Source organism: Pseudochaenichthys georgianus, chromosome 6, assembly GCF_902827115.2.
Source record: "Pseudochaenichthys georgianus chromosome 6, fPseGeo1.2, whole genome shotgun sequence".
Lineage (NCBI taxonomy): Eukaryota > Metazoa > Chordata > Actinopteri > Perciformes > Channichthyidae > Pseudochaenichthys > Pseudochaenichthys georgianus.
The window spans coordinates 26,449,771-26,460,140 of NC_047508.1; the positions used below are offsets into that span (position 1 = coordinate 26,449,771).

General features: G+C 42.2%; 1 protein-coding gene across 3 annotated transcripts in view; it reads right to left on the reverse strand.

The window, feature by feature from the left end:
* The window catches only part of sema3e (sema domain, immunoglobulin domain (Ig), short basic domain, secreted, (semaphorin) 3E), a 37,042-nt gene extending 28,392 nt beyond the window's left edge, over positions 1 to 8,650 (reverse strand). For 2 of the 3 annotated variants that reach the window (XM_034086051.2, XM_034086049.2), the window contains exon 1: positions 7,838 to 8,650. In XM_034086051.2, the coding sequence (XP_033941942.1) occupies positions 7,838 to 7,952 (115 nt within the window). In that variant the 5' untranslated portion in view covers positions 7,953 to 8,650. The remainder of the gene's footprint in view (positions 1 to 7,837) is intronic. The other variant, XM_034086050.2, reaches the window with a different exon arrangement.
* Between the last annotated feature and the right edge of the window lie 1,720 nt (positions 8,651 to 10,370).

Here is a 10,370-nt window from a genome sequence, read left to right on the forward strand (position 1 = left end):
TAAGTAACCTATAGTTTTTAAATTTAAAAAGAAATGTGTTAGCAATCGAGAAAAACAGTAAGCTGTCCACATTCTACTCTTAAGAAAACTCCCTTTAAATGAAGAGAGGTGAAAAGAGACCCCTGCATGATTGTAATACTATGTGCACCTTACAATACTAATCACTGAGATGTCTACATACTAGGGTAGCAGGGGGCGATTGTATGATTTGTTTTCCTAGCATCTGTATATTTTGAGGGATACTTGATCTCCAAGAAAGAAGTAGAGAGTGTTTATCCTATTTGTGCAGATTAGTCATAGTAACAGCCTAGTTGTGTTTGTTTAACATAGGATTAGGTATCCACAGAGGATTGGTCGACTTGTATATTTTGTTGGCTATGTTGGAGACAAGCCACTGTTTGTTTGAGTAGCATTAGATCTCGGCGGTGAGGTGGCAGAAACTGAGGGGATGTGGCAGTGGTGTTCTGCCAGCGTTCAGACATGCTTCCTGTAATTATCTAATCCACACACACTTAGAGATCTTTCTCTCTGTCTCTCTCTCTCACACACACACACACACACACACACACACACACACACACACACACACACACACACACACACACACACACACACACACACACACACACACACACACACACACACACACACACACACACACACACACACACACACACACACACACACTGTCTCGCCTCTCTATCTCCTCACAGTCCCCTCTGAGTATAGCTCAGCTTGGATCAAGGACAGTCCTCTAACATTTCACTCCAACTTTTCTACAAGTGTTAGACCAGGCTCTCAAACAATCGGCTCCTTCTTTAGGTGAAGTCAAATCTGCTACCACTTATTTAGATGACAGACGTAAACGGATATTTAAAGTGATGGATTAAACAGTCCATAAACTAAAGCCTTTTTTCCGTCTACTTTTCACCTGTCTTTGTCAATAATCCTGAGTGGCAGCTGATGTATAGGACACACGCTCACAGCCAGATTCATATATGCTCTAGCTGTCTCACGCTATATAACAAACAAACAAAACTGCAGATAGATTTAGAATTTTTTTCACATTTTTAAAGTTGATACCTTGTTTGTTTTGTTCGAGGAGAAAGTAGAAACTCACAATAACCAGCTTGAAACTTGAAACATAAAAAACAAGAAGAGGATGACAGAAAGCTAGAAAGTACCCAATATATAAGAGTTACTATAAAGCACAATTGGTGGATGTGATTACACTGACAACCTGAAAGATACTTCAGAGACACAATGCTGTTTAGGAGGTTACTCCTCTGTCATTATATGTGCACAAGTTAAAGACAGATGCAGCACTGCTCAGCCTGAAGAAGGGAAAGGGGGGATTTCCACAATCCCCCTCTCCTCTGCTCTCTCTTTTTTCACGCCATCTGCAACCAGTGAGGGCTACTTAGCCGTCAGCTAAGGAACTGGGAGGAGGAGGAGGAGGAGGAGGAGGAGGAGGAGGAGGAGGAGGAGGAGGAGGGTGTTTATCCATCGGCAACTGAGCCAGGGAGACACATGGCCTCCACTGTGATCCCACTTCAAATGGAAAACACAGAGAAAAAGGACTCCCTCAAGACACACACTTTCATCGGCTGTCTGAGGAGTGCTGAGAGATGCCCGAGAAGATTTGGTTTAAATGAAATCAAAATAAACTGTGTGCTGTCCTCCTTAAAAGGAATCACGTGTGTGTGTGTGTGTGTGTGTGTGTGTGTGTGTGTGTGTGTGTGTGAAGTGTCTTGCCCAGGGACACAACGACATGCTCTGCAGTGGGACTCGAACTCGCTATCCCCTGATTTGAAGTACGGCACACTATCCACAAAGCCACAGTCTCCCTAGCAACGCCTAAAGAGCGTGTGTGTGTGTGTGTGTGTGTGTGTGTGTGTGTGTGTGTGTGTGTGTGTGTGTGTGTGTGTGTGTGTGTGTGTGTGTGTGTGTGTGTGTGTGTGTGTGTGTGTGTGTGTGTGTGTGTGTGTGTGTGTGTGTGTGTGTGTGTGTGTGTGTGTGTGTGTGTGTGTGTGTCCAGTCACAACCTACTAGGATTTCATATAAAACATTCCTCAGGAAACTTGACACCTTTGCTGTCATAATGTAATGCGTTGCCAATATTAAGCACACAATTCACGTCAGACACAAAACTTGTGGTAAGGAGTCTCATGTTTCCAGTGAAATAATCCTATATGAGCTACTGTACGGGCCTTGTGCTGAAACAGAAACAAAGACAATAATTGAAGTGGTGGTGCAGTTAAAGGGGTTAGGAATAAGGAAGGAGTCTGTTCTCCTGAGACTGTGAAGCCCCTGGGGGGGGGTCTGGAGCTGGATCTCTAGGGTGTTATGCTATTATCAGTATACAGCCTTGTGTTGCTTCATCCTCGTGTGTGTTTGGGGGGGGGATGATGTCAAGGAGCAAAATGAGAGCCACATGGAGAGAGAGAGGGCAGCCTCTGTTTCTCTGTAATAAGCTCTGTGACCTGATCAACCACACATGTACATAACCTTGGAGCCATTATAAATGAGTTATTGATGTGAGTTACTTAGCGATACAGTAAGTTAAAAGCTCCTTAACGTTTAAAATGAATATCATATGTTCAATTATTTGTGAGGAACATTTAAAGCAATGTCATCACAAAGAAGAAAGAAAACAACCCTGAACAAATACAAGCCTGTGAACAGATTATGTGATGCATTGAAGCAATATCTTCTTAGCATGATTGTGTCTTGAAGTGCTCACTCCCATGTAATCCTTCATTCCTATTTCCCCCCCTCTCTTACATCATTGCAACATACTCTCTAAAGACTAAAACAATCTTTGTGCTTTCTCTCCTTTTCTCAGGTCACACATTTAACTCATCTCCTCTTCCTGATCCCTTTGCCGGGAAAAGGTCAGAAAGATATTAGAGTTTCACCAGCTGCCTTCCCCTCTAGACATCTCATTAATGAACTGCAGAGCACACACATAACACAATGGGAGAGAAAAGGACGCTGAGATGTACATAGACAAAATGAAAAAGCGAGAAGGGGCGAGAGGGTGAGTGTGCAGGGGAGGGCTTGGAATATATGCTTTTTCCTTTGCTGACCTAAGAGATGTGATTTATGTAATCATCCTCATAATCTCAGTTTTCCAGTGGTTTGATATAAGGGCTGTGACTGCCCTATGGCCGAGATCCAAAGTGGTAAATGTTAAATATAGGGTGCACATGTAGGGCGGAAGACATTTAATGGGACAGCTCACTTTTCACATTAGCTCTACATAAAAAAACATACAAATAAAAATCCCCCCATTCATTTTATTTCAGGCAGATATAACTTGAGGCCATACTGGTATTCCCCACTTCACCATCAGAAGACACTCATCTACAGCCACATCATTTCAAGGTTGTAAAATACATAGAGAGAGCACTTACTTGTCTGGAGAGGAAGGTTTAAAATTACAGCCCAAAAGGGGGGTTTCATACATACAGTAAGTGCTACCTGAGTAATTCCTGTGTTCACACATGCATGTCTCTTTGCCCTTTGTGCTGAACAACTCACCATTTTACTGAGATTGCTGGAGAAGAGAAATGGATTTAGGATTTGTTGACCAATGTGTGCACAATTTAATTCATTGTATGTCATTTCGTTTTTAAGAATACCTCCCACACACACACACACACACACACACACACACACACACACACACACACACACACACACACACACACACACACACACACACACACACACACACACACACACACACACACACACACACACACACACACACACACACACACACACACACACACACACACACACACACACACACCAACTGTACATAGATGTATGAGTAAATCCAGCTGTTCAGTGCTTTAACCAACTTTTGTTTACATTTACTTTGAGGTCAATGTTGAGTTTATTTATTTAAGAGAACATAATACAGTATGAGTTTAACCCTTTCAAAACAGCTGAACTTCACCTGATACTGTAACTTGATACACTTTCACAGACCTGCTGAATATGTTTATGTTTACTATATCATTACTTTTACTTCATTATTTTGACTTTTAAATAAATACATATTTGGCAGGCATGCTAAAGGGATAACTGCTAATTTGCTAACTTATTTTCATGAAATGTTAACGGTGTTTACCAAAGATGCTCTCTTTTACTAAACTCAAATGAAAAGAGAGGCGAGCTTGAAAAACGTGTTGTGCTGCAAACAGCTGCAAGAGCACACAGACTCTCCAACACAAGTACAAATGTAACTTAATATCCAACTTTGCCGAGGTAAGGATGTTTTAGAAGTGCATTCGATCTGATTAGGTCGTCATCATTACAAAGCTGCTGTACTGTATAACACACAGCTAAAGCTTGGCGTAATGTCAGTGCTGGAGAGGCAGCAAAATAATTCTAGCCTGGCCACCTACCTGCAGCCTGTCGGCACTTTGACAACAGCATCATTAGCAGCAGAATTGATGGTCATCCTAAAATAAGAGCTCATTTCACTCCACAGGACTCAATATTTGAAGCTGTTGCCAAGAGCCTGATGATGCTGATCTAAATCTCATGGATGTGTGTCCAAAACCCCCAAAAATAGTACAAAACAAGCTTTCTGTTCCAGAGAGCATGTCTCCCTGTAGGGCATTTCTACGTATAATAACACAGGATTTAGGTAATTTGGTTGGCCTAAAGTCCAAGAAATTGCTTGTGTTTAAGGACTTTGAAAGCTGCGTAAAGGTTTAGGTTTAATGATCTCTGAAGACAGCTGTGAGCCAGTCGTTGTAACTCAATACTCTGTGTGATTTAGGTAACAACCGGTTGGAGCCGGAGTTAAGTGGGGAAGTAAGCAAACTAAAGGATGGCTGGGATGAAAGTGAATTTAATGCATTTGGAAAATATTCACTGGTCCAGAAGTCTAGACAAGATGATGGTGAATAGATGAAAGAGAGAGTAAATAATAATTCCACACCATGTGTGAGGTGTGGCTAACATCAAAGCATGCTAAGATTCATGGCGGATGGTAAGGTCATCCTTGAACTATGATAATGTGCCCAAAGGAATTAATTCCCAGAAGATAGGAGAAAATCAATCTGATGTTTTATTGAGTTCTATTGATCCGACATTGATATCTGCCTACAGTATGTGAACAGGAGCAGTTTGAAGACTCCCATATTATTCACTTTCATTTCACATTATTCTAGTTTTTCCACCCTCTTTTGATACCAGATGTTGTGGTTATATTTTCTTAGTCCTGAGGGTGAACAGTTTAAACCACATCCGCTCCATCTCCCTGAACTAAATCCAAGTCATTGACGTGTGTGGAATTCACACTATTCTGCTTGTGCATGTGTGCATGTGTCTGTGTGTGTATACGTTTGTGTGAACTTAAGGGTGTGTGCACAAATGACTGGCAGAGCACATGAGGCATATATAAGGCTTAGATGTTTTTCATTCCATAATGATAGGATCCCACTGCAGCCGTCTCATGGCGCTGTCAGCCTCTGTGCTAGCCAGAACATGTATCAGCACGGAGAGTTGGAGAGAGAGAAAGGTGGATGCCAATCACTGTAGCGGCTTTCCCCTCAGGCGGTTAATGAAATTGTGGTATTCCTCCAGCACCTTAGTCACGATCTTACCTAGTATTGATGTGGCATTAATGACTTAGCACATCAGCACTGATCTGCTCACTTTTGATGATATGTGAGGATCATTACTGTGTGTATTTTTCTCTGAGTGTTTCCTTTAAATTCATTACCTTTCTACTTTAAAGTGGACCTATCATGCTATATTTGAAACATATAGTGTAGGGCCATACCTATATAAAGTATATAAATATATATATTTTTTCAAAATACCAAACAGATCCTGCATTTTAGCCGTGCCTCATTTCGCTCTATTTGCTCTTTCCAGCCGTGTTTTGGCAGGGGGCTGATTCTGTGATCAAAAAGCTCCTCAAAAACACTATCAAAGCAGTTGCTACGTTAGTTCAAACAGTAACAATGGACTATTTTTCTTAGCGGATGCATGTCAATATAAATCAATACAACTATTTTTTAAATCAATAAAATCATTTTCTGAATCCATAAAAGCATTTCAATTGATATTGGGAGTCATGCCGTTACTTTGTTGAGAATGTGGCCATGTAATAAGCAGGATAATGTGCACATTGCATAATGTGCCTTCATACCGATCTAGATTCCTCCGCTTCGCGTCGGGCTCCTGATCAGCCTGTCGGTGTTCTTTTCCCCATAATGACCGCGTCGCTGCTCATTATCCCTTACATATGATTATATAGAGTCATTATTCATTTGTTTTAAAGCAGGAGGCGCAAACGCTTGCCTCGGGGAGGGAGAAAACAGAAGAATAAACAGAAGGGCAACCATGGCAACCATGCAAGGGAAGTCTTCTTCGCTGCTTTTGTGTGAGACTACAGCGCCACTTACAGGCCTGGCATATGTACTACAGCGTCTCCAGCGCTTTCGAGCAGCAATGGCCAGCCGTAGCCCAACCTCTCATTCTCCTGATAGGTGGAGAATTGACCAATAGCCGTAGCACCACCGTCCTGATGTCAGGACAGTGTTCAAAACTGGATCAGTCTGTATCAGATCCGTTGCAGCCCCTTTTTTAGAGATTTGGGTATGGAGGAAAATAGAGAGGGTTGTGTTTTCTGACACTTGGTGAGTTCCCTGGAACACCGGGGACGCATATTCATGTATAAAAGACGTACAAAATTGCATTTTGCATGATACAGTAGGTCCCCTTTAACTAATATTACTTCTCACTCTGAGAAGTGTGTTTTTATTGCTATTAGTTATTGTAAGACATTTGCAGAAAGTTGAGAAAAAAGGCATACATTACTTATCACAATACTTAAAACCCCCCCTTACAGATGTGTGTGATGGGCCAGACTTGTCCACTCTCATAACGGACTCACAGCTCTGTATTTATATATGATTTATTGACCATCTAAATTCCACACCTATACTCAACCGTGACTAACAGGCTTATGGGGAATCATCACCTTCTGTTGCTGTAGAGATCAGAGAAACTGTGAGAAAAAACGAATGTTATGTCTTTATCTACAAAGATAAAACCCCCATTATTGTCCCAGAGATACACAGCAATCTGTCGTCATACCAATGCATGCACATCCATATCACACACTCCGCATGCACGTAAACATGCAAACACGTTTCCCTTCTCTCTCTGTCAGACCAGCCTCATCCATTCCCCAACCGAAAAAACCCCACCTCCATCTCCCTGCCACTATTGCATGAGAAAGCCACATTATGGATTCTCAGCCCGCATGGCAGAGGAATCAAAATAAACTACAGGGAGGCTCCTCCGTCATTAACAGTGTTAACTCGACACCAACTTCTCAAAGTCAGAGCAGATGTGAGATCAAACGCTGCATGGTGACTTATTATTTGGCCCTTTAACAATAATAATCGCTGAGAGTTCATTATATATAAATGATAAACTGTGGGCTGTTTGACTCACTCCAGCTGACAATACTATGTATTCTTTTTACACCACATTTTCCGTGTTTGTGCATTTTTGGTTGTATTATTATTTAAAATAAATTGCTCATTAGTATATGAACATGTGCTACCATCTAGGCTCCCATTAAATATGCTAAACATTGAGAGTAGAATTGCTGTTCAGTTAAACCTGCACTGAAGGCACAGACAGGGAATGATAATTTTGTTCAGAGCTGCATCGACTCTCCCTGACAGTTTATCACACTATACTGCATCTCCAAAATACTGTCTTCTGGAGATTTGGGCAAACATAGCAATGTTGTGCCAAAGTCAATACAAGTAACACACATTAGAGTATTTCTTACCGTTGTGGGAGAGCCGTATTCTTGGGTAGATGCTTTGGGCAGTGTGAGCCGTGCCCAGCAGAACAAGATACAGCAGCATCATTGGGAAATACACAGTCCTTATGCACTCTGCCATCCTCTTGAATACACACACTCCACGTTTGTCTACACAGGTATCCTGCAAGTCCAATAAACACGGACAGTAAAGTCCATGAAAAGAAAAGAAGTCTTCACTGCAAGTTCCTGCAAACAGGTTTTATTAGCAGAAAGCAATCCAACAAAAGTCTAATTGGAGGTAACACTCCATTATCTGAAGATCACCACAGTGTGGATCAACTAGATATATCTCTGCAGCTTCTACACAGTCTCTGCTTTCCCCTATAGCAGTGTGATGAGAGCTGCATCCACCCACTACCTCTGTGGACAGGAGAGTGCTCGGGTTGTTATCCTTCTTTTAGTCTTAGTAACCACAGCGAAGAGAAGTCCAGTTGCTACATTCACGCCGCAGTGCCCACTGCTCTCTGTCCATATGTCAGTCCGTCTGTTTGTTTGTCTGTCTTTATGCCCAGTTTAAATCCAGTCTTCCTTATCTGTTGATAAAAAAAAAACTCAAGTCTGTGAATCCCACAGAGGTGTGTGAGCTGATTTTTAAAAACTCAATGCATTTGTGTGTCCCAGCAGGCAGGCAGGCAGGCAGGGCTGGAGCTGCTTTACTGTATCCTCAGGCTGCGTTCCTCCTTGTGGGTCCACTAGAGCCAGTCATGCTTTGGACGCTAGCCCAGGAAAAGGCAGAGTGGGAGAGGGGAGGAGTAGGGGAGCCTCGTGCCTGGCGTGCAGTCCCTCTGCACTGGGGAGGAAAGTGAAGCTCTCCTAACTCTGCTCACACTCCCACGGTCAGGGAGGATCCAAACCTCAGTGAGTCAGTTAAGATGGTTTCTACCACAGCTACTGATCTGAGCAGAGGCCACCTGCCCAGTGTGGTGTGCCTGAGGAAAAGCCTGTGTGTGAGTGTGTGGTTGGTAATGAGGGGAGTGTGTATCAGCTGCAAGTTGCCTGCTCCTTCTTTCTAGATTGTCTTGAGATCTCGCTCTCCCTCCCAGGCAGCTGGATTAAGTGTGCTGTGTCTCCCAGGCAGGCTCAGTTAGACTCACCCCAGCTCTCCTCTGAGAGAAGTACTGCCTCTCATGTCACTCTACAGACCACCCCTTGCTTCTCCACTCCTCATTCCCTCCTCCTTCAGCACTTTCTTTTTTCTCTTGCCTCCACTGCATTAGCATAGACCTGAGCCAAGATTTTCAGCCTCTTTATTCTGGCTCTTCTTTCATTTTCAATTATTGCTGTCTTTGTGTTTGTTTCCATGTGAATAGTCATTATCACTGTTACCATGGATTTCCAGTACAAGGTTTCTTTCATGCCCCGCTCATTTAATCTCTGCTTCTGTTTATCTACCAACCTCCCACAATCTTTACTTCTGTGAAATCTAGTAATTAAATTGTAATGTATCATTTCATGCTTGGATTTTTTATACTTTTGCCTGTGTGTTTCTGCTACTGTATGTTGTTACTGATTGTGTGGTTCTGTGTGAGTACAGTTATTCAGTTATCATATATATACTGTGTATAAATGTTGAACTCATTGATATGCAGTCTGCTGTTTTGTCCGTGTAGTCTTTTGTTTTGTCTCACGGTCCACAGCTTTCTGAATATGATTAGCAACCACACACTCAAAAAGAAAGAAATAGACAAGATGTGACTGGAGTCATTATTGAATTTTGCACATATCCCACAGGCGTCCAGTTACTTGAGTAGAGCGCTTTCTCTCTTTAAAGCCCTCTGTAATACATCTGTTTCTCAATGTCTTTGTCTCTTTCGGATTAGCTGTGTGGTGACACCGACGTTAAGTCATGCTGATCCCTAACATAGAAACATTCCATCAGTCTGAAAAAGATACATTTCCTTTCTCAAATATGTCTGATTTAATTTAAAAGTGTTTCTTATTTTGCAAGACAAGAATTTAACAAGAACACTTCCCGGTGGTAATCCTCACTCATAATTTAAATCCACATTGATTTACGGCAAATGTAAAAATGCACCAAAACCAAAGCTTCATGCAGCATTATGTATTTATTTCTGAAAAAATAGAATGAAAAGGGGGAGGGAGATTTAGGCACAGTGTGAGTGTGAGTGTGAATATATACCCATCAAAAAAAGGCCAGCCTTTGAATTAAGCCACACACAGTAATGCCAAGTTGGAAATGACTCCATTAGGCTGTAGCAGCTGCACCCTCACTCCCTTACACCACCCTGAGATCTGATGACTTCAACTCCCACGTTGCACCTGTTCCCCGCCATAACAGAAGGACTTTGTGTTTGAGAAGGTCTCGTAACATACACTATCTCTGTTATTCCTTCGCCTGGTTCAATTATAGACTCTCATCTGTTGTTGAGGGTTAGACAACTGTTCAACGTCAGCTTCAGATGGAGCTGACACGATCCGACTGTGACACACAATTTCATCAGTTCAAACCTAATAGCATATTTGAGCCTTGCATCCT